The sequence below is a fragment of the Porites lutea genome, chromosome 10, assembly GCF_958299795.1.
Source record: "Porites lutea chromosome 10, jaPorLute2.1, whole genome shotgun sequence".
Taxonomy (NCBI): Eukaryota; Metazoa; Cnidaria; class Anthozoa; order Scleractinia; family Poritidae; genus Porites; species Porites lutea.
The window spans coordinates 14,095,821-14,123,590 of NC_133210.1; the positions used below are offsets into that span (position 1 = coordinate 14,095,821).

The following is a 27,770-nucleotide window of genomic DNA, read 5'->3' on the forward strand; positions in this document are numbered from 1 at the left end:
GTTGCTCTTGCACAACTTTCTGTCTGTTCTGTTGCCAAAATAGGCACCATTAAAGAAAGCGAGAAGACTGTTTGTAATGGAGGCTGGCCTTTTATCAGCCCTTTTTCCCCGAAAAGACTCTGTAGTAGCGTTCTTATCCCATCATAAGGAGGATTTTGCCCAGAAAAATACAATGAGGGGGAACCTGGGTGTAGCTCCCCCCCGGCCCCATACATACTTGCTAGGACATAAACAAATTAAAAGTGGTTCAAATACAAGCTCTCCAATTTCTTACAATTAACATAAACGATCAAGAACGTTTATTGTCATGGTGTTACGTAAATCTAGCTGTTACTTAGACAATCAAATGCCCTTTACAATAAGATATATTGACTAACAAAGAATAAAATTTACAGGGAATTTAGAAAATAATAATAATAATAATAATAATAATAATAATAATAATAATAACAATAATAAAACACAACTGTTAACGACAGATTATTAAAAGATTACTAAAAACAGTTTATTGTCTTGTACAAAACAGGGCCAGGCTATACACTAAAAACAGTGTGCGTTAACGTCCTTGTTACGACAGAATAAAAAAAAAACTAAACAATATGTCCATAACTATTATTTGAATATATCTCAGTGTTTCTATCACGTTTTCTATGGATATTACTGAAACGCGGAAAGGGGGGGTGGGGGGGAACGGGAAAACGAACAATGGGAACAAAACCAAACTTTAACCTAAGTCCTATCAGTAACTTCGTTTCCAGTTCTCTGTTTTGTTTCCATTTTTTCATTTTCCCGTACCCCGCTCCCCGCTTCCCGTTTAAGTAACTTCCGTTTTCTATCTATACTTACAAGGGGAAATAAAACATTATTTGTCTTTGGATCTTGGATCTATTGGGCTTATAAATTAAATATGTTTCCACAATAATGAATCCCCGAGGGGCTTTTCAACTGTCATTTACAATTTGATTGTTGCAAAGATGAAAAAGAATTAAAATATTTAAAAATTGTACCTTAAAAAAAGTGTTTGGAACTTCCGGACTAGTCAATCTCGTCAAACTGGTTTTTCGAGTGCGAGCATCCATCTATTGATACACTCCGGTGGTCATAACTGAACCCGCTGTACCAAGCGCGCGGCTTTTAAGCCTGGGTTCGAAAGTGTTTCCTAGCAAAATGCAGCGCATGCTCAACAAGGATCTTGCTCGATTCATTCAGGCTCTGCTATCACAACAGGGACAGATGCTCCGGACAAGGGGGGGGGGGAAATCCCATATACAAAAGACGGGGATGCTCGTCGTCTCTCTTTGGGTGTAAATTGCAGATTTTGGTCTCACTTAGGGTGTATGTGATGGAAAGTCACTATATTTGCCCATTTGGGTATCGTTTAACACTGTGCATAAAGAAATTTGCAAATAATGCCCTGACACTGACCACACGGCAATCTTTCTTAGGGGTCAGATTAAGCTTGAGCCACACCCACATTGACAAACATCCCCGTCACTTTTTATGGGAGTCTCCCCCCGCCTCCCCCCCCCCCGGAGTAGATGCTGCTTACACTTTTGAAAATGGTTACATAACGGCTAACGAATCATTGCACACTCCTTTGTTCACGTTTCTAAGTAATTCGTAAAGAATTTATATGTATCTTATTGACACTAGAAGCTATAACTCATACAGAGGGAACAAGCTATCTATATAAAAATGCTTTGCACGAACGAATCTTACCCTTTTTTGCCGCAATTTCCAGTGTAGTTTTCATTGCCCTCGAGCTCGCGATTGTCAACTAGCGGTGGTTGCATGGCCTCACTTAAAGTAGCACCTTGCTATTTCTGGGAGCTCGAAGAAGTTTAAATTTTGACACAACTTGGTGACAATTTGTGAACTGAACTGCAGTGAATAGCACAGAAATCTCCACTGGTTTACATTAATGAAAAATGTTGAGTTGCGCATTGGAAATCGCGACGAATCTGGATCAAACATCGCACGTGCAATCGAAACATGTATCAGCATGATCAAAAGTTCATGTCAAATGTAAAAGCAGTAATAGTAGAGTTAAAGCAACCGAATACTGAACATACGTCGCTTGGCTGTGATGTTTTGTGGTAAGTTCTATATTAGTAGAGCTGCTTGACCCTTCTCTGGAAGTAGGAGTTGTGGTAGGGGGACAAGGGAGCCTTGTTGGTTTCGCTCTTAACCGGCAGAGGAGAGGTGGCACCAGATCTCTTTTCCCAAACTGATCCACATGATAACAGTGCAGGGAGTCTGGGTCGATCGGTTGATCACCACAACTAGTATCCTACGGAAGAGAAAAGAGCGCCATAGGTCAAACAAATGCTTGACTTCTCAAGCTTGTAATTCAAGGCGCTGGCAGCAACACAAGGAAGCTAGACTGCGAGATGTCCCTCTTTTTCTTCAGATTAAGTGAGGGGAGTCTCGTCTCGAGCGTTCTGTCACGCGCGTGGTCTTGTTCGTGTCTCGCACGTTTCGCTCAACGGACTGAGGAAAAATAGACTGCTCGTAGTCTATAGGGAACCCCTACGAGCGAGGCAAACATAGGAATTACCTCGAAGGAGGATTTTTAAGTTTATTTGCAACCTTTTGAGTTTGCTTTTTAGTAAACGTTCAGTAAACGTTGCAGATAATTTGTCTTCAATAGTCTTAACCGCACAGAAGATTTTAAATAAAAATGTGCACGTACACGTGACAGAGGGAGGACGCTGCTTAATAGCTGGCAATTTTTTTAACAACAGCTAGCGCTCTCATTGGTTACTTCAAGGTCACATGACATCTAAAACTACAACTGTTTCCCGCCAAAAGTCAGTAACCGCGAATGTTTGCCGGCCATTGAGATTTACTTTGGTAAATTTTAAAAGTAGAAGTTTTCCTTTACGGGCAATACGACAAATCACTTTTGGTCTGGTCCCACGAAACTAGTTAATTTTGTTTGGCTCAAATCTCAATGTTGCATCTGATAGAAGTTTGGGGACCAGTCGTTCAGTGTTTAGTGTTACGGGCACTTTTACGTTGAATAAGTGTACAGAAGAACAGTAGCAGATTACAGGGGTTACTGATATGCTTAGTCAAAACATGTCAAACGCCAAAAGTTAATAATCACTGAGCGTGCAAATTGTCATGGCAACACAGTAAGCAGAAGGCATTAGGTATTCTCAAAACGTTCTTCCTTTTTAAGTTTATAGATCACCATACTATTACTGAATGTCAAGAGCCCAAAGTCCGGAGCGAGCAACTTCTGTGCCCTCTTCTCATAGGGTTTTTACAGGCCATTTTATTTTGAGAACGATTTTGGCACAAATTGAGACCACAAATCGTTCAGCAAAACTTACAGACCTGAAAATAGTATTTTTGATGTTAGTAGTCATAGAGGGTCAGAATTAACCCCGTTGGTGTATAGGTATACGTATAGGTATAGGTAAATCATTTATATTCACATGCCTTCCCGCATACTAATTCGGTATAGGTTTACTAATGAGCGTCTCCCTTATTCAATTGAAACAATAGGCTTGCCTCGGCTTGCCCGTTAAGTAACTTGAGCCCGGTTTTCAGACCGTCTATTAAAAGGAAAATAGGTATAAGAGAGGGAGAGTTGAAAAAACTGACCCCCACTCCGCGGACTACCCACTGACCCCACTCCGCGGACTACTCCGCGGATTACTCTACGGACTAGTCCGCGGACTACCATGCGGACTACCCTAACTAATCAACCAAATTTACTTTCACGGAGAAAAGAGATAGAAGAAGCGTACCTGCCTACAAGATCACACTTGATAAACAGCCGCCATCTTGATTTTCGCCATTTTACTCGACCCAGCTCTCCTTTAGCCTCGCCCCAGTCTTCATCGGCCACAAGTCAGAGCACGCCGTTCAGCCAATCGATGGCCACTATTGGCGCTGGTAACAGTTTTTGTTATATTCAGCTTAAAAATGTTTTTAAGAACTTACTTATAGCCGTGCTTGGAAGTCACCATATTTTTGGATTCACCTGGCCCACAAGGCCCTTGGAGACGTATTCTCCTACGTAGGGCACGCAGTCGTTATTTGGATCGTCACGCGAGGTTTGGAGAGAAGCGTTGCGTGACGATCCAAGAACGGAAGCTGCAATGGACGTAGCAATGAAGAAGAAGGGCTGGGTCGAGTAAAATGGCGAAAATCAAGATGGCGGCTGTTTATCAAGTGTGATCTTGTAGGCAGGTACGCTTCTTCTAACTCTTTTCTCCGTGAAAGTAAATTTGGTTGATTAGTTAGGGTAGTCCGCATGGTAGTCCGCGGACTAGTCCGTAGAGTAGTCCGCGGAGTAGTCCGTAGAGTAGTCCGCGGAGTGGGGTCAGTGGGTAGTCCGCGGAGTGGGGGTCAGTTTTTTCAACTCTCCCTATAAGAGAAGCGATCACCTACCAACGCGAGAAACGGCTTCCTATATCTTATTTAGCGCCAAAACTCAGACATATAAACAAAACACATACAGAAAGTGGAGTTGAAAAGTCTTTATTTCAATTAAGTTTACGTCTTCTTATTTCGCGCTAAAACTCGGATATATAAACAAAACACACGCAAATATACACAAAGTGGAGCTGAAAACTCTCTATTTCAATTTTGTCTGACTATTACACAACTGTTTTCTCCGTTCTATCTCGAGGAAATGAAAAACTATCGAAGTCTCAACGTTTCACGCGCCGTTAGTCAGGTAATTATGCGAGTTCACAAGCCCAAAAATGAATAAAATAAGCTCTACAGGAAAAAACTCAAGGGAGTATCTTGACGTATTATTATATACACAGCGATTTGAAAGAAATCTATAAAAATAGACAGAGAAAGCAAGCTATCTTTTTTTACCTCGTTCCCCTCCTCCACAATTTTATTATTTTCGCTCTTCATTCTTGAATTCCCTTCTCCACCAAGACAATAGAAATGAGGAGGAGGAGGAGGAGGAGGAGGAGGAGGGGAAACAATAGAAATGAGGAAAAGGGGGAAAACAATAGAAATGAGGAGGAGGAGGAGGGAAAACAATCAAAATGAGGAGGTGGAGGAGGGGAAACAATAAAAGTAAGGAGGTGGAGGAGGGGAAACAATAGGAATGATGATGAGGAGGGAAAAACAATAGAAATGAGGAGGAGGAGGAGGAGGGAAAACAATCAAAATGAGGAGGTGGAGGAGGGAAAACAATAAAAATCTGGAGGTGGAGGAGGGGAAACAATAGATATGAGGAGGAGGAAGGAAAAACAATAGAAATGAGGAGGAGGAGGGAAAACAATCAAAATGAGGAGGTGGAGGGGGGAAAACAATAAAAATAAGGAGGTGGAGGAGGGGAAACAATAGAAATGAGAAGGAGGAGGAGGGAAAACAATGAAAATAAGGAGGTGGAGGAGGGAAAACAATAAAAAAATGAGGTGGAGGAGGGGAAACAATAGAAATGAGGAGGAGGAGGAGGGAAAACAATCAAAATGAGGAGGTGGAGGAGGAGGGAAAACAATCAAAATGAGGAGGTGGAGGAGGGGAAACAACAGAAGTGAGGAGGAGGAGGAAGAGGAGGGAAAAACAATAGAAAGGAGGAGGAGGAGGAGGAGGGAAGACAATGAAAACGAGGAGGTGGAGGAAGGAAAACAATAAATATGAGGAGGTCGAGGAGGGAAAACAATAGAAATGAGGAAGAGGAGGAGGGAAAGCTCGCGATGGTCAACTAGCGGTGGTTGCATGGCCTCACTTAAAGTAGCACCTCGCTATTTCTGGGAGCTCGAAGAAGTTTAAATTTTTACACAACTTGGCGACAATTTGTGAACTGAACTGCAGTGAATAACACAGAAATCTCCACTGCTTTACATTAATGAAAAAATGTTGAGTTGCGCATCGGAAATCGCGACGAATCTGGATCAAACATCGCACGTGCAATCAAAACATGTATCAGCATGATCAAAAGTTCATGTCAAATGTAAAAGCAGTAACAGTAGAGTTAAAGCAACCGAATACTGAACATACGTCGCTTGGCTGTGAGGTTTTGTGGTAATTTCTAAATTAGTAGTAACTTCAGGGCTGCTTGTGGAAGTAGAAGTTGTGGACTGAACATACGTCGCTTGGCTGTGACGTTTTGTGGTAAGTTCTAAATTTGTAGTAACTCCAGGGCTGCTTGTGGAAGTAGAAGTTGTGGACTGAACATACGTCGCTTGGCTGTGACGTTTTGTGGTGAGTTCTAAATTAGTAGTAACTCTAGGGTTGCTTGTGGAAGTAGAAGTTGTGGACTGAACATACGTCGCTTGGCTGTGACGTTTTGTGGTAAGTTCTAAATTTGTAGTAACTCCAGGGCTGCTTGTGGAAGTAGAAGTTGTGGACTGAACATACGTCGCTTGGCTGTGAGGTTTTGTGGTAAGTTCTAAATTAGTAGTAACGCCAGGGCTGCTTGTGGAAGTAGAAGTTGTGGACTGAACATACGTCGCTTGGCTGTGAGGTTTTGTGGTAAGTTCTAAATTAGTAGTAACGCCAGGGCTGCTTGTGGAAGTAGAAGTTGTGGACTGAACATACGTCGCTTGGCTGTGAGGTTTTGTGGTAAGTTCTAAATTAGTAGTAACTCCAGGGCTGCTTGTGTAAGTAGAAGTTGTGGTATAGGGACAAGGGGGCCTTGTTGGTTTCGCTCTTAACCGGCAGCGGAGAGGTGGCACCAGATCTCTTTTTCCAAATTGATTCACATGATAGCAGTGCAGTGAGTCTGGGTCGATCGGTTGATCACCACAACTAGTATCCTACGGAGGAGAAAAGAGCGCCATAGCTCAAACAAATGCTTGACTTCTCAAGCTTGTAATTCAAGGCGCTGGCAGCAACACAAGGAAGCTAGACTGCGAGATGTCCCTCTTTTTCTTCAGATTAAGTGAGGGGAGTCCTGTCTCGCACGTTCCGTCACTCGCGTGATCTTGGTCGTGTCTCGCACGTTTCGCTCAACGGACTAAGGAAAAATAGACTGCTCGTAGTCTACAGGGAACCTTTACGAGCGAGGCAAACATAGGAATTACCTCGAAGGAGGATTTTTAAGTTTATTTGCAACATTTTGAGTTTGCTTTTTAGTAAACTTTCAGTAAACGTTGCAGATAAGTCGTTTTCAATAGTCTCAATCACACAAAAGATTTTAAATGAAAATGTGCACGCACACGTGACAGAGGCAAGACGCCGCTTAATAGCTGGCAATTTTTTAACAACAGCTGGTTACTTCAAAGTAACATGACATCTAAAATACAACAGTTTCCCGCCAAAAGTCACTGAGTTGGCCACATTACAAAATAATATGACGTCAGAGGGTAAAAGTGTACTTATAACCGCGAATGTTTACCGGCCATTGAGAATTACTTTGGTAAATTTTAAAAAGTAGAAGTTTTTTTCTTTACGGGCAATACAACAAATCACTTTTGGTCTGGTCCCACGAAACTAGTTAGTTTTGTTTGGCTCAAATCTCAGTGTTGCATCTGATAGAAGTTTGGTGACCAGTCATTCAGTGTTTTTATTGTTACGGGCACTTTTACGTTGAATAAGTATACAGAAGAACAGTAGCAGATTACAGGGGTTACTGACATGCTTAGTCAAACCAGTCAAACGCCAAAAGTTAATAATCAGGGAGGGTGCAAATTGTCATGGCAACACAGTAAGCAGAAGGCATTAGGTATTCTCATAACGTTCTCCCTTTTGAAGCTCATAGATCAGAGTACTATTACTGAATGTCAAGAGCCCAAAGTCCGGAGAGCAACTTCTGTGCACTCCTCTCATGGCGTTTTTACAGGCCAGTTTATTTTGAGAACGATTTTGGCCCAAATTTAGACCACAAATCATTCAGCAAAACCTACAGACCTGAAAATGGTATTTTTGATGTTAGTAGTCATAGAGGGTCAGAATTAACCCCGCTGGTGTATAGGCATACGTATAGGTATGGGTAAATCATTTATATTCACATGCATTCCCGCATACTAATTCGGTATAGGTTTACTAATGAGCGTCTCCCTTATTCAATAGAAACAATAGACTTGCCTCGGCTTGCCCGTTAAGTAACTTGAGCCCGGTTTTCAGACCGTCTATTTAAAGGAAAATAGGAATAAGAGATGCGATCACCTAGCAACGCGAGAAACGGCTTCCTACATCTTATTAAGCGCTAAAACTCAGACATATAAACAAAACACACACACATATACACAAAGTGGAGCTGAAAAGTCTCTATTTTAATTTTGTCTGACTATTACACAACTGTTTTCTCCGTTCTATCTCGAGGAAATGAAAAACTATTTAAGTCTCAACGTTTCACGCGCCGTTAGTCAGGAAATTATGCGAGTTCACAAACCCAAAGATGAATACAAATTAGCTCTACAGAAAAAACCTCAAGGGAGCATCTTGAAGTATTATTAAAAAACAAATAACTTAACAAGGAGCAATTGATTAAACACGCGACTAATAATTGCTAGCAATAAAAGCAGACACGGGATACCGTTTAAAAAAAAGAGTCAAATACACAGCGATTTGAAAGAAATCTATTAAAATAGACAGAGAAAGCAAGCTATCTTTTTTACCACGTTTCCCTCCTCAATTTTTTTTATTCCCTCCCCTAAAATTTTATTATTTTCGCTCCTCATTCTTGAATTCCCTCCTCCACAATTTTAACATTTTCCCACAATTTTATTTATTCCCTCCACCACAATTTTAATATTTTCCCTCAATTTTACTATTTTCCCTCCTCAATGTTATTATTCCCTCCTCCACAATTTTATTATTTTCCCTCCTCCTCCTCATTTCTATTGTTTTCCCTCCTCCACCAAAACAATAGAAATGAGGAGGAGGAGGAGGAGGAGGAGGAGAAGGGAAAATAATCAAAATGAGGAGATGGAGGAGAGAAAACAATAAAACTAAGAAGGTGGAGGAGGGAAAATAATAGAAATGAGGAGGAGGAGGAGGGAAAACAATCAAAATGAGGAGGTGGAGGAGGGAAAACAATCAAAATGAGGAGGTGGAGGAGGGAAAACAATAAAAATAAGGAGGTGGAGGAGGGAAAACAATGGAGGTGAGGAGGAGGAGGAAGAGGAGGGAAAAGTAATAGAAATGAGGAGGAGGAGGAGGGAAAAGAATGAAAACGAGGAGGTGGAGGAGGGAAAACAATAGAAATGAGGAGGAGGAGGAGGATGAGGAGGAGGAGGAGGAGGAGGAGGAGGAGGAGGGAAAACTATGGAACTGAGGAGGAGGAGGAGGAGGAAGGAAAATAATAAAATTGTGGAGGAGGGAATAATAACATTGAGGAGGGAAAATATTAAAATTGTGGAGGAGGAAATTCAAGAATGAGGATCGAAAACAATAAAATTTTGGAGGAGGGAATAAAAAAATTTGGGGAGAGAAACCTGGTAAAAAAAGATAGATTGCTTTCTTTGACTATTTTAATAGATTTCTTTCAAATCGCTGTGTATTTGAATCTTTTTGTTTTAAACGGTATCTCGCGTCTGCTTTTATTGCTAGCAATTATTAGTCTCGCGTTTAATGAATTGATCCTTGTTAAGTTATTTGTGTTATAATAATAAGTCAAGATGCTCCCTTGAGGTTTTTCCTGTAGAGCTAATTTGTACTCAACTTCGCATAATTACCTGACTAACGGCGCGTGGAACGTTTAGACTTTAACAGTTTTTCATTTCCTCGAGATAGAACGGAGAAAACATTTGTGTAAGGCCCGTTTCAAACGTCGTGCTTCTGCCGTGCCGAACTCAATTGATCGAATTAAATTCGACTTTAGCATGGCAGTAGCGCGACGTTTGAAACCAAGTCGTGCTTCTGCCGTGTAACACGGCAAGCCTTGCCGTGCTACACGGCAGTAGCTCGACTTGGTCTCAAACGTCGTGCTACCGCCGTGTCGAACTAAATTCATAAATTGCAAATGCATTATAATACATTTAAAAGTTTGCTGAACCGTTTTTTTATCATTGTATTTTGTTTTCGGCAACAGCCGTTCTATTCGACTGAATTAAATTCGACGTCTGAAATCAAGTCGTGCTAATGTCGTGCTGCAGTCGAGCTACAGTCGAGCCAGCTTAGCACGGCAGTAGCACGACGTTTGAAACAGGCCTAATAGTCAGACAAAATTGAAATATAGAGTTTTCAGTTCCACTTTGTGTATATGTGTGTGTGTTTTGTTTATATATCCGAGTTTTAGCGCTAAATAAGAAGACGTAAACTTAATTGAAATAAAGACTTTTCAACTCCACTTTCTGTATGTGTTTCGTTTATATGTCTGAGTTTTTGCGCTAAATAAGATATAGGAAGCCGTTTCTCTCGTTGCTAGGTGATCGCTTCTCTTATTCCTATTTTCCTTTTAATAGACGGTCTGAAAACCGGGCTCAAGTTACTTAACGGGTAAGCCCAGGCAAGCCTATTGTTTCTATTGAATAAGGGAGACGCTCATTAGTAAACCTATACCGAATTAGTATGCGGGAAGGCATGTGAATATAAATGATTTACCTATACCTATACGTATACCTATACATACTGATGTTTTAATGTCGTTTAGTTTTCGTTGTTTATTTATGTATCTCGTAACTCGAATGCGCCCACAGACGGAGCGGAACTATATTTTTTTTCGAAATAATAATGTTCAAAAAAGGGTCTTCAGCAAAAAATAACGGGTCCGTAAAAACGACGTGACAGGTCTAGGCTGAAACTGCTTACTCCAGGCTATGGGCTCGTGCGAATTTCCGTTTTCAGCGTACTTACCGGCGGTCCCTCCGTGGTCTCCCAATCCGCAGCGCACGCAATTTTATTACAAGACCTTACTGTGTTACTAACAACGGGTTTGGTCTTTAGTGAACAGTTGTTACTGGGTCCATAGTTTTTCGCATCGATCTTTTTGCGGCATATAACACTGCGAGATTGCTGTCCATTGCCACATGATCTTGAACAATCTTTCCAGGGAGTGGTAAACCACCTGTAAGAAATAACGGATGAGTATTTAAATGAACTTGCCAAATTTAATCCGATTAAACGCCGCCCTCGAATAAAATACCGCAACTCGAAGCAAAATTACAGTTAACTCGAACCCCTCGCTAACTCGAACCAAAATCGATTTCCCCTGGATTTCCATCATACAATTTCTATAATTATACCCTCGGTAATTCGAACCTCCCGCTAACTCGAAGTAATTCTTATTTCCCTTCACATCATTTCTTTATAAATTTACCCTCGATAACCCGAACGATGCTTTAAGCGCCCGGCAAGGCGAAAAAAATGTGTACTGCAGTCTAAAACCTTGAAATTATTTTAACAACAGTTGTTAAAACGGTTGTCAACCATGTATTCTTTGTCTTTAGTTTTTCATAAGTCTGGTATCAAGCTTTAAAGTATTCATGTTAGTTGCATTCATTCCCCATCCCATTTCCTTATTTTCGGTTATTTGCTTCGAACTCCGAATAGCTCGAACTCCCGCTAACTCGAACTTTTTTTCGATTTCCCTGGAAGGTTCGAATTATCGACTGTATATACCGTAAAATTCCGAAAATAAGCCCCTCCATTTATAAGCCCCTCCAAATATAAGCTCCCCAAACCGGTAACGCAAAAAACCCTCCGTTAAATCGCCCCTCCAAATATAAGCCCCCTCGGGGGCTTGTACCTGGAAAATTGCCCTAAAATAAAAAGTAAAACAAAGCAAAAACGGTAAATTTACTTCCAACTACAAGGCTAGCCCTATCGATTTTGAAACGCAAACTTTCCTCCGTGGATAAGCCCCTCCGAATATAAGCCCCTCCAAAAATAAGCCCCTCAAAAAGGGCCTTTGAAAAATATAAGCCCCGAAGCATATTTTCGGAATTTCACGGTATAACAGTCGGATCCTAGTTTTACGTTTTCCATTAAATTTGGAGCTGATGTTTTTCAAGTCTTAGAGCCCTCGTGGCAGATGGTTTGAGACTATAATGGATTCCCCAAAATGAGATTGTCATCTTAACTCATAATACATGATAGGAGTCTTATAACTTAAACAAGTAAACAAGAGAAGGAACCAAACGGAAGAAAACAGTACGCAGCATGTAGAACTTTAACCCCCATCATTTGATGTATAATCCATGCACATCCGTATCCACTACACCATCAACGCCTAACTGCCGACACCGGTAAATTCTAACATGCTTTACATGGCATTGATCATTACCTTATTGGAAGCTAACCGTTTTTAAAACAGTGTTAACCTTTATCACTGTATTTCGGTGCTAAACCCCGTATTCAACTCTTTTCCTTGCACAATTTTACCTTACTCTGATTTCCCCGCTCTTCTCAAAATGTGCCCAATAAATTAATTCGCATAATAGACCTTTTTACCGATACGGCGGCCATATTGAATTTAAAAGACTTAAGGAGTATTATGTGATGCCCAGGGGGCACTCGCTCAGGATGTACGCGCGGTTTTCTGGCAAAAAGACAACTCAATGTATATTTTTCGTCAAAAAGGCGATCATCATCACATCCAAACACGGCACAACGATCTTTTTTTTCATCACAATCTTTTTCAAGGAAAACTGGAAGAAACTGCCTGAAAAGCTCGCGTAAATACTGATGCGAGTATAGCGGATCATGCTCATGCCCCCTTGGCATCCTCTAATACTCCTTAAATCCAATTAATTCAATATGGCCGCCGTATCTGTAAAAAGGTCTATTGGTTCTCTACGCGGAGTATAGCTTTGTGTAATAAACTTTAGGTGTCCAACCTGATTTTAATTAATCCATTCTAGTCACAACCCATGGAAAATTATACTCACGAGGAAGGACAGTCAGGTCCATTGCAAATTTTCTGAGTTGCTGGGCGTGTTCCACAAGCCGCGTCACTTGCAGGGGTACTATCTTCAGCTACCTGACATCGAATGGATCGTGTACGGATCCCTATAAACAAAAACTCAGTATCATGAAGGGGTTGTGACACGGCTGTCTAGTTCATTTTGTTAAAACATGGGATCAATTTAGGTTTCTAGGAAACTGCCCACCTACCCCTCCCCTTACTACTCGTTTAGGGCAAATTGTTGGCTTAGGGGAGTTTCCCATGTATTTCCATGTATTCCCAGTTCGCTTCCTTATGCGTTCTGCAAGTTGACGTTAACATTACTTGTAAAAGAGAAAATAACAGCTTCTTGTTTAACAAATATACTTCACGAGCATTATATCAATCGTTACAAACAACAAAATCAACTTTGAAAAACTGTTATGCTAACAAATTTTCTTAAAACCCACACTTTCAGTCCGTGTTAACCTTCTTCAAATTTGTTCATCCGTCAGCTTACTTTGCTATTTGCTGTGTTATTAATACCATCTTGTAATGTGTTGAGGGGTTATTACTTTTCTGTTTCACTGAATTTAGTGGCAGTTCCTACTATTAGAATTTTGACATAGCTCCTTTAATTTGGCATTCATTTTTTTGAGGGATTAGGAGTCGAAATTTTGTACGAATAAGGTGTTTCAGTGGAACGGAACACCTAAGCGAGCGAATTTTCAACTGGTCTAAAACAATTCGTCTGGTTCTGTATTTACTTAGCCTCAGCCTACATACTTGGCAATTATTTTTTCAACGCGCGTAACATTGACGTGTTGTAAAAATAGAAAGTTAGAATGTAATGAATATGCCCAATATTTGTATACCTTTACCGCAGGTAAGTGAACAGGACGACCAGGGATCAATTTTCCATTGGTATGTTATCTTTGGTTTGGGTTCTCCTATTTGTACTGGTCTCACGAATGTATAATCCACGCTTGAATTCACTGCTTGATTATAAATATACTGGAAGAGAGACGAAATGAATCAGAGTAAACTTTGTTAGCCTTGATGTGGTTCTACTAACTTACAGATTGTGGATGAAATCATTCCGTTTTACGATTCTCAAAGCTTGCGGAGTCTTTGCTCGCTCCTCGCCGCCAGGGATGTCCCGCGAACCGTCCCAAGCGGCGAGGAGCGAATTGAGACGGCTGTATTCGCATGCCAGAAACCCGCCGGTAGTTCTGTTTGTGTTTTAGGATACTACACATGGAATTTGGATTTTCTTAGGAAGTTGTCAGTATTAGAAGTGGAAAGATTAACAATAATTCACTGGATTTTTGATAGCATATCTAGCCTGGGCTGTTGAAGCCTTCATGATGCTGTTAAAGACGCCTAGCCCCCTCACTTTTTCCCATTCATACCGACCCTCCACAGGGGCGGATCTAGGGGGAGGGTGCAGGGGGTGCGCACACCCCCCCCACGAGATGACTTAAGGTTTTCTAATACAACTTGTATTCTGCATAAAAAAAAACTATGTGGTTTATTGGTGTTGAAGTAGAGCAAGAGACGAGTGCACCCCCTCCTAAAAAAAATCCTGGATCCGCCCCTGCTCCACACCTATCGACGCCTGCAATGCAGGCTCTGAACGCACGGAATTACATACTTACCATGACTTTGAGAAGGGCAGTGGTGGGGCCAGCAATAGTGAGCGAGTCTTTGAAATTGCGTCTTTTGTTAGTGTAGATGATCGTCGTTCCAGCTGCTTTAACACTTTGGTCAAAACCCATATGACCCCCGCACAAATAAGTACCGTTCTCCGCTTGGACACCTAGAAATGAACACACTCGGGTTGTTAGGGCATTTTCATGACCAGAATACAGTTGGACTTTTACAAACCGGCCACCCTTTACTAAGCGGCCAATGATCAGAGTCCCGAAATAATTGTAAAATAGATTTGTAAATTAAACCTGTCTTTAATATGTGGCCACCTCTATAATGGGGCCGTGGCCACCTTTTGGCCATCACAATTTTATTTTTATTTTATTAGATTCGCCAATTAATGGCAGGGTCACCACAACAGTATGACGCCAATTACTGCGGGCCCATAACAGTCCCTCCCCCCATGAGAGATAGACCACCACACCGGGGACTACGTCCCCTACTCTTTACGAACAGTGTGTAGGTTCTTTAACGTCCCACAGAATTTACATATGCAAGAGTTGTGAGACGGGGCCTACGGTTTATCGTCCTTATCCGAGAAGACTAGAAAGTCTAAACGTTTGCAAATGTCTTTACAAAGGCAGCACTTTCTCCTGAGTTATTTAAAGACCCTGAGTGTTGGTCCGGCCGAGACTTGAACCAACGGCCTCCCGCTCGGCAGACCGGCGCTTATCTAACTGAGCTAACCGGGCGGCGGTAATTAACTATTTGTATGTAAGACCATGAAGAAGGAAAGCCGTGCCTTCCGAAATATTGGTAATAAGAAAATATAAATTGCCGACTTTAAAATCAGCCTTGCCTCTTTTGTTCGATATCCCGGCAAGAGTTCTTCTATTGTTGTCAACTCTAATAGGCGGCCACTAAAAGTTAATACACTTAGTTTTGCTTTATATGACGAAGAAAATACAGTCCGAGATTAAAAGAGAGGACTGATTGTCGACTAGTTATGCTGCTTCCGTCGCGTGTTTGTTTCAAATGATGTTTTTGTTAAAATGATTATGATTATTCCACACTTAGATTTCTGTTTCTTCTTTATGTCTCTTACCAAGAGTATTGCGCGTTTTTTTCTTCATTTGAAATTTGACTGTAAAGGTTCCAACAGGAAGTTCGACAATGGTATCAGCATTTGCAGCGCCTGAAAGAAAATAACATAATATTCACGATAAGCGCTCTCTTACTGGACTTTCTTTAAAAAGAGACTGAAAATCTATCGTGGGACATTGAAAATGGGGTAATCAGGGGGAGCTGGCAGCGGGGTCTGGAACCGAGTTTACATGATCACCCAGTTAAGAAATTTGGCCGAGTGAGACTGAGTACCAATTTTCTTTCAAAACCTCTCGGGACAAAAGATTTTGCCCAGTTTGTAATTTAAACTAAAATGAAGATAAAATTCACTTTCTCTTCCACTTCCCGAAATTTGCAAGTCTTAGAAATGATTTTTTTTTTATCAAATACAAAGTTTTTTTAAAAAAACTTTAAGCAAATACCCTACTCGGACTTAGTGATTCAACTACGTTAGTGATTAAACTATGTTATCAATTAATTTACGTGATAACTTACTATCACTTCAGAATAATGGCACTTAATTTTTACTAGAAATAACGTATTTCTTTCTTTCTTTTCTTTAGTCCCTATCCTTTTGAAATACTGTAATAACTTATAGTCATGCAAATAAAGGTTTGCTGTTGTTACTGTTCAAAACAAGTATGGCGGAGAATGCAGACATGGAAGGACGATGAGTTATGAGGTTTTGTTCGGTTTGAAGTTTTCCCGCGTTCAAAAATCAAGAAAAGGTTTTAATGATTTTTTTTAATGGAAGTTTTGGAGATCGGGAGGCGTATTAAAAGTTCATGGGTGACTTCACTTATCGTAATTCTACACCTTGGCATCTGGACATCTCGACAAGTCTTGAATTTTTTTCAGGCTTCTAACGATCTGCTTAATTCTTTCATATACTACTCAGCCTCATTCATTAATTGCTAAATATTGCGATGTGTGAAAATTGACGTCAAGTGTGTAGCAAAATTGCCAGATTATTGAACCATTAATCGAGGAGACCTGGGGACGAAGTTGAGTTGTTTTGGTAGTGAGAAAAAAATGGCGGAAGATTTCACTCGTTTCACGAGGAAGAAATAGGCGAACTACTGGCTAAAAACATGGCAAGAACAGCAAGAAGACAACTCAACGGACTAATTCTGTTATTTGGAGAAAAGTTGCAGCACTGAACAGCCCTTATCTCCTAAGCTTGCCTATAAACTTGCACTATCGAAGATGAACTTAACATCGATGGAGGTAAGGATGTTCTAATTAGCTTGTTTTTAAACTAGGAATTATTTGAAGAAATAATAAAACTTTATTATTGAACTCGGCTTTCGTGTCATCTGAAGAATTCCTCAGATGATACTGAGCCTCATTCAATAATTGTTAATTACCTGCTTGAGTGTAAGACGGTGTATAATTTGAGTTGATGAAGAGGCACGAGTCGCCATTCCCCCCGCATTTGCGACAACGATCAACCTTCACATCAGAATCCACTACATTATCACAGCCAACTTTCTAAGAAGTTACATACGAAAGCTAAAATCATATTGATGTAAACATGTCAGATACGACTACACACAATTAATATTAAGACCTTCAGATAATAGGGAAAGTCCACTTCCGGTTGATGTACGTAACTCAATAGCATCGCTACTTTCCTTTTTGCACACTTCAGCTGTGATTTTGAACAAACTTTTGGGCAAATCGTCTCTATAAGAGTAAAGACATTTAGCCATACAAATTTGGTGGCGTCAAGGCATATTAAGCTCACTTCCGGTTGAGTTGTGTCGCTCAAAAACGTTGTTGCTTAAGCTGTCTATAATTACGCCTTATAGTAACCTCATTGAAACCTTCTGGTTCGCGGAACGATTAGAAAGGTTCTTTGTTTTGCCAATAACATGAATTTTAAATCTACGGAAGCAATTTGAAAGCTCTCCTATATATCTTTTTATTCTTTCAACAATTTTTAGCCTTTGACTTATTTGGCAAAAAGAGGGTGTAAAATTAAGCCATCTTTAACCCTTTAAGTGCCAATAGTGACCAACAACAATTTTCTCCTAACAATATCCATACACTGTCAAGAGATAAAGTTATGAGAATTAATAAAATGATAACCATAGAGAAAAAGCCTTGATCTTTTATCAAATTCTCTCAAGTAATTCTTAAAGGAAATGTATGGAGATCAGTTTGGAGAATTTGTATGTGGATATTGGGGCTTAAAGGGTTAATCACGTATACGACGACACAAGTTTGAGATTTAATTTTCTTTATTTTCTTAATAGTTTTTTTCAAAAACTATCAATGTGCGTTTTTAAGCCGGCCCGGAAACACAGTGCAACATTGCGCCAAATATTGGGCGCAAAATGTTTCAGTTAACACAGTTATATGTTGTACCAGTTTGTGCAACAACAACCAAGACACAAAGAGTAAAATTGCCTACAGTATCGCGCGCAATATATTTCGTTTCGCTTTTACCAGATGCATCATTCACTACAACATTACTGAGCGGCTACAAAGCGTGCTCAGCACTAGTTAAATTTGAAGGTGAAAGGTGATTGGCTGAAGACTGAATAACATGGACTGAAACCATGCAGGTGTGTAAGCCCGTGACAATGAGCGCCTGCAGCCTAGTCCCTAGGCGTTCTCTCTTGATCCGTTGTCCGCGCGAAGTCTGGGAGAGAACGGGCGAGTTCTCGGCTACTATCTCTCGGTGACGTCACAGCTCATGGTAGAGTCCAAGAATGACCGAGCCTAAAACTCCTGAGGACTAGGCTGGAGCACCGGTACAAAAACTATGTATTTACAGAAAACCACTGGTCACTGCATTTAATTTAGGCTGACGTGATCTGGTGTCATTGGGAACTTAACGCTGCAGATAGTAGACACACCACAAAATTCATAACGCCAAATGTTGCAAAGGTAAGAGAAGATTTTTAAAACAGTGCGCCCAATATTGCAGGCAACAGTTCCAGAGGGGTTCACCCATAAAATGCCTTGTGTCCGCGCCTTAGGGCAAAATTGCATGTAGTTTTCTCACTCACCCGACATTTCCCTTGAATGCATGTATTCTTTTGACTACCATAACATTTTGTGCCATCTTTCACACGTCCTAATGGTTTTAATGAAGTTTTAATTCTACAATACAAATCGCAAACACCTGAAAAAAAAAAAAAATGGTATTAAACAGTAATTGGATCTTGGACAACAGTTCACTAGAAACAATAGTCTCCTTGGCAGCCGTTTTTAAGGTCGTCACACAACGCTCCTTCCCAAAAGGAGACAAAATCGGCTGCGAACTGCAGAATGACGTTGACACATTATGATTCACACACAAGGTAATTCTCTACAAAGGAAGGAACTGCATTGACTATCAATAGTGAAGACTGATTAGGGTAAAGCCCTGAGAATAGTGATTACGGTTAAGCACTGACTCGAAAAACGGTTACTTTCTATTTAGGGTTAGGGTTGTTGCTATATATGTTCAAATCAAACTATAACTAGGTGAAAAATCCTTAGTGGTTTAGTGGTTTTGGTGATGAACTGCAGATCCGATGCTCCGGGATCGAATCCTGCTCGTGCCATCCTGAAATTTTTTTTCCCTAAACTACTGAAGAGACTTAAGACTTTCATGAACATTTTATCCAGCACAAATTTCAAGAGATATAGAAATGTCATGTAGGAAAAGTGAAATGTCTTGTGAGAGTCACTGAGAGGGAAATGTCATTCTGGAGTGGGGAGATGAGTGCTAACCCACACTTATACGTGTATTTGCTCTATCAAACCCGTCATAAGAAACGACAAGTCACAGCAAGCGTACGATTCAGCACCTTGAAGAAACTAAAATCAACGTGCTGCTTTTTCCGCTAAAGGCACATAAAGAGACGCGAGGCTAGGTTTATTTACTTCCACAACGATCCAGATGCTTGTTCGTATTGACCTTGGAGCGCTTTATTCTTTTAAGGTACAAAGTATTCCACTTTCAACAGTTTCATGTGCGTCTTGTCGCCACGGTTTTCCAGCACCGTGCCAGAACTCACGTTGAAAGTTTTCATGAAAGACAAATACTGAATGGTCTTGGAAAACAATAGTAATGGCTATGCTAAATAGTCTGAACAAAAGCCTACGTATCTAATCAAAAGGGAGCTTTTGCAAAGAGGGTTTTGAACGATGCACGGCAACCGAGAAGAGGCCTTTTCCCTTTCAAAATGCCTTGACAGTAGCCAATTTGTATTGCTAAGTGCTTTTACCCTTACGATTTGCCTGAAAATGAGGACAAATATATACCATTGCTCAAGAATGCAAAATGTCTACTTCCAGTTGACGTTATTCTGCCATACAGCCGTTTTTTGTCGCCAAGCAACGCTTCAGCGACACAAAAGACTAGGCTGAGGTGCGTAGCGGAAAAACCTCTTGGCGTAGGCTCTCTAATTAACAGATCTTCCCTCACTTTTGTTACAGATATAATGTAATCTTACCGCGGTGGTTGTAATACACAGATCCTCTCCAAGCCAGCGAGCACTGCTGGTTTCTAAACGATGGAGTTTTTGCTGCGCATGGCTGAAACAAAATGAAAGGGTTAAAAAAAAAGGGTAAAAAAAAAAAATAAATAAAAAAAATAAAAACTTGAGAGTGAATATGCGTCCCTTGAATCCAAGAAAGGTTTTTGCAGTTTCACTTCATTTTTGCGATTATTCCGTGTAGAGCGTGCGCGAATTAGTTCAAAATCGAATCCCGCAGAGTCGCAAGGGCATATGTCGGCGTTTTTAATTGGGTATTTTTTTACGCAGTTTGTTATTAGCTCGATTTAAAATAAAGTATTGACAGGCTAAACATGACTCATAGCACGTGGCAAAAGAGAATGAGCTGGATCCCAAAAGTGGTCGAGGTTGCTTACCGGAGCGGTCTTTTACGAGAGCCTTTCGTTACAAAGTTTAAGTGACAGTTCAAACGGGATTTCACAAAGGTAGTCCCTAACTAGAGCTGGTCGCTTACTAGAGTGGTCGCAAGAAGAGCTTCTACTGTAGTATGAAGTGAAGTATCGTGAGTTAGCATAGTTCGCTACAATCCAAAAACAGATTTCGAACTGAAGAATCCATCACCCGAGTGGACAGCTGAATTGATTTATTCGATCAAATCTAAATCCGAATTTTTGGAATTCGTTAATCTGTGCGTTTCTTTTGTGGGCTAAGATGCGCAAAAAGTGCAACTGGCAAGCGGTTTTCTTTTGAAAATATTGGACCCCCAATATTGTGGTCGGTGAAAGCCAATATTAAGGAATGCATTTTAGATATTTCGTTTCTTTCGTCGTCACGAATCAAAATAATCTGAGATTGAGCGTTTTCTTGAAAACGCACTCTAAGTCAAAGCAAACAATGCCGAATATTGTAATGGCTACACACCAAGAGAGCATAATGTCCCTTTATTCTCTCTCGACAAGACTGAATAAAAGTTTGCGAGCCTCCCTGGACATCAACTTCCGATTGTTTTCTAAAAATAATTGGTGAAATTTACATTTCCCAAGGGCTAGGCTGGGCGTTTCCCTCTGAATCTCTGTCCCATTATTATTCTCTCTTGACATGTGTGCGACGCAAGTAAAAAGAAAATGCTACAAATATTGTTCACTGGGGAGCAGGGGTAGTGTAGAGGTGAGAGCACTCGTCCCACAATCATGTGGCCCGGGGTTGGAGTCCCGGCGTCGACACCAAATTTGGGTTGAGTTTGTTGCTGGTTCTCCTTTCTGCCTCAGGAAGTTTTTGTTCTAGATCGAACCTCCAGTTACCCCTTTGATATTCATTTATTTAGCCATTTAGTTATTCAGTTCTTTGCAGTATCCAGCAGAATGACTAGAGCTTTCAGAGACAGAAAATGATCACTGGAAATAGAGAGCTTAAGCAACGACGACGGCGACGGCAACAAAAACGGCAAAAAAGCAACAGGTTTAGATGGCATAGAAACAACATTTTTGCACGTGCATCACGCTTATGATACATTTCGTCGCCGTTGTTGCACGACTACGACGTGAAAAGGTGCCTAATTTCACGTTTTGTCGAGGACGGGAACACAAGACAACAACTTCCTTTTCTTTTCTTGAACTTTGATACAGTCCTTTAAAATTCAACTGCAAAAAAATTTGCCAACATTTGACGAATTCAACAAGATGGAACAAGCGCGATAAAGTTTGAGGCAGCGCGAATTCACTTTTTAAGTGACGTTTTCGTAGCCGTCGCCGTTTGTTGTTACTTAAGCTCCTTATTTCATCTTTGACACTGAATTACGACGACGAACTGTGAATCACTGGTGACGAACTGAAGTGGGTGGAAAGAGAAACCATAAAAACAAGAATCAAAGAAATGCCTCAGTGAGAAAATCAAAGTCATTTATTTTGTACAAACCATTGGGTTACAAATTTGCCAGCGTCCTATATTTGGTCCAACGCATGGCTTTCCTCCATTCGACGTGCTGGCAATGAAAATAATAAATAGAAATTACGAACTTTTCTCAGCTTTCCATATAGCCAAATATTGAAAGCCCAAGAGAATTCACGAAGGTTAAAATTCACACTGGGGACACAGGGGCTCTGGTGATTAAAGAGCACAATGCAAGAGACACTCGGGACGCAAGAGTTGATCGTATTAATCATTAGGGACACTCGGGGACACTGGAAACACAAGGGACACTTTTTCCTAGTGTCCCTTATCTCCCTAAATGTCTCTTGTGGCCCCTGTGTTTTTAATGTCCTTAAGTGGCCTCATCGTTCTCATGGGGACACTTGAGGACTATAAAGAGATAATTGGAGAATAAGGGACACCCAGGTACACGAAGGGCCGGGTAGGGACACAAGAGACACTAAGGACAGCTAGAAAAAGGAGGGGCACTGAGGGACACTTGGAGCACCACTCCAAAGTTATTTTAAAATAGGAAAGGAAGGTAACGAAGGACAAACGATACACTAAGGACAGAAGGGACACCAGAGACACATGGGGTTCATTACGAACACCAAAGAGACAAGTGACACAAGAAAAACTGTATTGTAGAACTTTACTTACGGAGGATTTGTGCAAGTTCTCGTTTTGTGTTGAACACCCCCGCCGCATGTTCTTGTGCATGTAGAGTAAGTGTTAGACCAAGCACTCCAGCCTCCATCGATCCTCTTTTTCCCATTGTCCTCGCATTTTCCTCCAATGCACCACTGAAACAGAAAGGGAAGAAAAAACATGCACCTTTGAATATTTCATTTCTGAGTTACCCCAGTAGGCCATATACAAGTTCCAAAACTCTCACTTTCAAAGCGAGCCTAGATGCAAAGCCATTGATACGAAAGTTTTTTCTTTATTCTTATACAAACTTATTTTTACAAGAAAGGTTTCGCACTTAGCCTCGTTTTGAAAGGGTGAGTTTTGGAACTTGTTAATGGTCCACTGACGTAGCGAATGGACAGATTGCTACACGGACCAAGAATTTCAAGAACAAGTGCGGCGATGGCTCGGTTTATCCACACTTACGGTTACAAGACGCGCTTGGTCAAACGTCTTCAAAGTTATTCTAGAACTGACTGCTCCATTAATAGACATTTTGAAAATGAAAAAGGCCAACTTTGTTGCGCATCGTTAAGTCGACTTTTTTGGAATGAACGAGTGACCGCAAGAATGTGTTTGATGCCGGCAATATGTCAAAAACGAGGTGCTCCAAACACCCAGAAACAGACGAAAGAGCAAGACCGTAGGCCGAGTGCTTTCATCTGTTTTGAGGTGTTTGGAATCCACGATGAAGCACGAAGCCCGAGTTAATTGACATGTCGTCTCAAATGAATCAATAAGAAATAATGCAGAGACATGTTTTTTTCTGGTATTGCATTGCTCCCATGAGTTGTGTTAATCAATAAAACATCTCACTAAAATGTAAGTGTTTGTTCTCAGGTGAAAAACATGTTTCATCTTAAATGAAAACCTGGTCAGTGGGGGTGTTTCATCCGATGTTTCATTAGGTATCAAGAATCATCCACCAAACCCAAATGGTAGTCATTTATCGGCTTTTGACTGCATGAATAATCAATGAGTTTGAGAAGTTTTTCTCAAGCCTTACCGTTCTATTCAACAAGAGTTGTTTTCTTTGTTTTATGTTTATGAGCTATCACCGTCGGTTACATCTAAGCGTGAACACGAGACAAAAAAACATGTTCCACATGTAATAGGGTGCCAGACATGACGTGTTTTGCCACCAAACATTTGAAGTTGGAACTGTCGCCCCAAAGTTTAAGTTGTTTACTAGTTTTTGATCAGCGCGTTCCGCTCATCTTTTTTCTCAATTTTCAGTAATATTTCTCGCTCAGAAACTGCACACTGGTTTTTAAGAATTAATCTTTGGAGTTTTACAACTCTATAAATTCTTCTTAATGTTTTGCCACGAATATTTTGTTGATCGAAAACAAATCAAGTGGTCAAACAGTTACCTACTCTGCACGTGAACATTCTTCTAACGCCACTTGGCGGCTAAACATGTCTTGTTTTCATTCAATTAGAACATGTTTTCTCATCACGTGTACATGCTTAGATGCAACTGACCGTACTTACGTTACGTATTCCGCATGGAGTTCCATCAGCAACGGGAGCAGCTCGACTTAACTCAACGCCTCCCCTTATGCAGTACAGCGAGGAACAGACTCCCTACAGATCCAATTATAAGTGAAAGTGAGTGGCGGATTCAGACCTTCAGATGGGGGGGGGGGGGGGGGGGGGGTCATTTTGACATTCTGATCCCGAGATAAGGAGGGGACGGTCTCCAAAAATTTTATTAGGCCCCGCGGGCCTCAGTTTGGTCTAAAAATTAGGCAGTGGGGGCGGCTAGTATATGATCTGCTGGGTGAAAATCACCGGCAGAGAAAGTGGAACGAGCTTTTCTTGCCAATTCTTTCATTTTTAGTGGTAAGGGATGTGAGCAGAAAACAAATATAAAAGATTTTTTTTTCTGAATACACATATATTTTTCAAAAATAATTCAGTAAACAGCGCGGTTTGCAACCCGTTGCTTGATTGACAAATTTTAACACCAGAAATCTTGGTCGGATTACTAGCCGACAATGTGGGCGGAATGACCTCTTTCCCTCTCTGGGAATCTGCCCACCAACCCCTCCCCTAAGCCACCATTTTGCTCTAAGAGAGAGGTAGATGATAACGTTGGCTTAGGGGAGGGGTAGGTGGGCAGTTTCTTAGAAACCTAAATTGATCCACAAATCTCACAGGCGTTCCCTCCTCTCTTCCTCCTTATTTTTTCCGCGCTCTCTTTCTTCGCGTCGCATTACACTATCCGAATGCCTGGAACAGGCCGTCGCTTCCCCACTGTTATAGCGACTCCAACTCTGTTAAGCTGTTGTACTTAAGTAGCCGCATAAGGCGAAACGTCCCTAACAGCGAGGAGCAAGGATAAACGGCTGTATTCGCAAGCTGAACAAAGACTCAAATCAATAGAAGGTTCATGCGCGTATTTAATATTCCTGCAGACTGGCTCGTTTATAACCCAATAAATGGAAAAATTTCGAAGCCCTTCTTTCCGCTGATGAGATCCTGCCTCAAAACGATTTTTTCCTGTTCTTCGGGGATGATATTCCACATTAAGCGTGTTACTTATTTCGCTTCAAGATGATAACCTGATGTGCAATTTCATTGCTAACGCATTACATTTCCAATAAAAGCTGAATGAAGCCGCGAGTGCTAACAACAGCTGTCAAAATATACCAATCATAGGGTCCTGAATCTGGTATACCGGAACGAGCTTTTGTTAAAAAGTACTACAGGCGTTCCCTCGCTCTCGGCCCCTACCCCTCCACCTCGCTGTTTTTTTTCTGCTCACATCATTTTGCGCCGTCCCCACGATCTGAACGCCTGGAATAGGCTAGAAAACGCCCAAACTTTAGCAGGGGCGGATCTAGGATTTTTCTTAGGATGGGTGCACCAATAAGGAATGGCGTAACTGACCGGTGACGTAAACAAATTCTAATACAGAATACCAGTTGTATTAGAAAGCCGCAGGTCATCGGGCGGCGGGGGCGGGGGAGGAGGGGCGGGGGCGTGCGCACCTCCTGCCTCCTGCACCCTCCCCCTAGATCCACCCCGTTTGCTACCGAGCGATTTCGCAGATTTTGATTGCTGCTATTTCCTTTGTTATTGATTGTAAAGAGCTGACACTTCCACAAACTGCTCAAATTAACCAGCTCTTGCAACTTTTGAACCTTATTTGTGTATACGGAGACGCCTAACCCGTATGCTAATAGCAAGGATTCGCCTATTGGGCTCTTGCATTTCTCCCCTTCACACACACACACACACACACACACACACACACACACACACACACACACAAAGAAAAGAAAAAAACAAACAAATAGCTACCTGTCTCGACTATCTCAACAGTACCATAGGTGGCGGAGCAGGGGGAGCAGAAGGAGCAGGGGGGCCGTGGCTCCCCCAAACAAAAATTTGGGGGGGACATGTGGCATCGTTGACACCAGAGCGCAAATTTTCTGCCCTCAGACGACTGAAGAACTACCTAAGAAGCACCATGAAGCAGGAACGCCTGAACAAAAATCCATTACGGACACACTAAGATGTTTGCTTGTGCAAACAAACAACGCAAAGGGCATTTTGGAATGTTTGAGTAGGGATATGCTCATGGCTGAGTGTAGTTTATCGAGCCACTAAACAGCTTAAATACTCTCACCGAACACAACGAGTCAACAAGCACATGGTTCGGACTAACAGAACAACACGACAGGGGTCACGTGACCCCTGACAAGTTCCCAGGACCGCACACTGAGTGAAATATGAGGCCCCACGCTGCCCCCACGTTTCAAAACGCTCCGCTGCCTCTGAGTACCAAGTCACTAATCTAATTCTCGATCCTGGCCACTTACCGAACGATAGTTAGATTTTTTATATCCAGGGCCGTATTGAAATATACATTGCTTATCCCCATCAAACACCTCACCAGGCAGTTTATGCTGGTCTTCTGGAGGAAGGAGTAGAAGTCGAGTCGCCTCTAGGTAATCAAACGGTGAATTATCTAAACACTTCGAGCGGTCCCCCCTGTTATGAGATTAAAGAAGAAATAGTAAAAACTCGCGACTAAGAACTTGGTTTTTAAGAACCCGTTAGGCTTAAATTTGCCAGTTAGGCCCCATCTATACAGGAAACTGTTTAGCCTAAAATTTGAAACAGGTTCTGTTTTTCTAAAATCTATAGAAACAATTCTGTACACTTAGGGAAATAAGATAAGTCAGCATTCAGGATCCTCTTCGGAGACATAGGTATGCGTATCTTATACAGGGAATTAGCTGAAGACCATTTATTAAGTACTGTTAGCTACAATCCATTTTTACTTCAGAAAATAAGAGCCTATTTAAGAACCTACATAACTTAAATTTGAGCTTAATACCATTTATTTAAGAACCTGTTTAGGCTAACTTGAGAAAATGTAGGTTCTTAGTCGCGGGTTTTTACTGTAAAACACGCGCCATGATAAAGTCTTCAGTAGCTTTCTAGACCACGATCCATATTTAAAAAAAAACGAGAAATAGAGGATATTACATGGCCGCGCGGAGATACGAAATTTCTCTTCGAGTGTGGAAAAATATTTCACGATGAGCGCAGAGAAAGAGTGAAATGTTTTTTCAACACGAGAAGAGAAATTTCTCCAAGCGGTCATGTAATGTTCTATTTATTATATAAACACCAATGAACTACCAAACCATTTCACTTTAATAGTTTTTTGGTGTGAAAGGCGCGATCTGTTATGTAGCCATAGCAACGGTGATATTTTCATATGTGAAGATAACGTGTTATTTTCACACGTGAAGATATCAAGTTTTCGCGCGAAAGCTCACCTGGTATTTCATTGGTGTTAATATAATAAAAATAATGATGATAATGAATTTGATTATAATGATGATTATAGTGACGAGGACGGTGATGATGATAACAAATACTCAGACCCTGAAAGAAACCTGTTGATTAATAAAATAGTTTACAGTTTTAACTTTGCGTTTCAGGGAAAAAGTAAATACCCAAAAGAAATTTCGACCACGTCTGCGAGAGTTTATTACACTTCGTATGTGTCAAGTACACATGCTGGAAAGAACGTTGTGCGTCCTGGAATTCTCTGACTCGAGTCTTGACCAAGTTGTCCCTGAATGTGATAGTTTTTTTTTCATCTTTTACCATCCATTTTCAGGTTAAGCGTACGTAACCGGGTGAACATGGTCTCTTAATCTCGCTGT

At 41.1% G+C, this 27,770-nt stretch overlaps 1 protein-coding gene across 1 annotated transcript in view; it reads right to left on the minus strand.

The window, feature by feature from the left end:
* Window positions 1-1,523: 1,523 nt before the first annotated feature.
* The window catches only part of LOC140949545 (A disintegrin and metalloproteinase with thrombospondin motifs 6-like), a 56,267-nt gene continuing 30,020 nt past the window's right edge, over window positions 1,524-27,770 (minus strand). Inside the window, exons 13-26 of the mRNA XM_073398704.1 lie at window positions 26,409-26,580; window positions 24,073-24,165; window positions 22,549-22,691; window positions 21,895-21,961; window positions 19,978-20,059; window positions 18,544-18,659; window positions 16,894-17,017; window positions 15,507-15,596; window positions 14,410-14,570; window positions 13,627-13,765; window positions 12,756-12,876; window positions 10,723-10,933; window positions 5,967-6,740; window positions 1,524-2,290 (exon numbers count right to left, since the gene is read on the minus strand). Of these exons, the coding sequence (XP_073254805.1) occupies window positions 2,015-2,290; window positions 5,967-6,740; window positions 10,723-10,933; window positions 12,756-12,876; window positions 13,627-13,765; window positions 14,410-14,570; window positions 15,507-15,596; window positions 16,894-17,017; window positions 18,544-18,659; window positions 19,978-20,059; window positions 21,895-21,961; window positions 22,549-22,691; window positions 24,073-24,165; window positions 26,409-26,580 (2,569 nt within the window). The 3' untranslated portion in view covers window positions 1,524-2,014. The remainder of the gene's footprint in view (window positions 2,291-5,966; window positions 6,741-10,722; window positions 10,934-12,755; window positions 12,877-13,626; window positions 13,766-14,409; window positions 14,571-15,506; window positions 15,597-16,893; window positions 17,018-18,543; window positions 18,660-19,977; window positions 20,060-21,894; window positions 21,962-22,548; window positions 22,692-24,072; window positions 24,166-26,408; window positions 26,581-27,770) is intronic.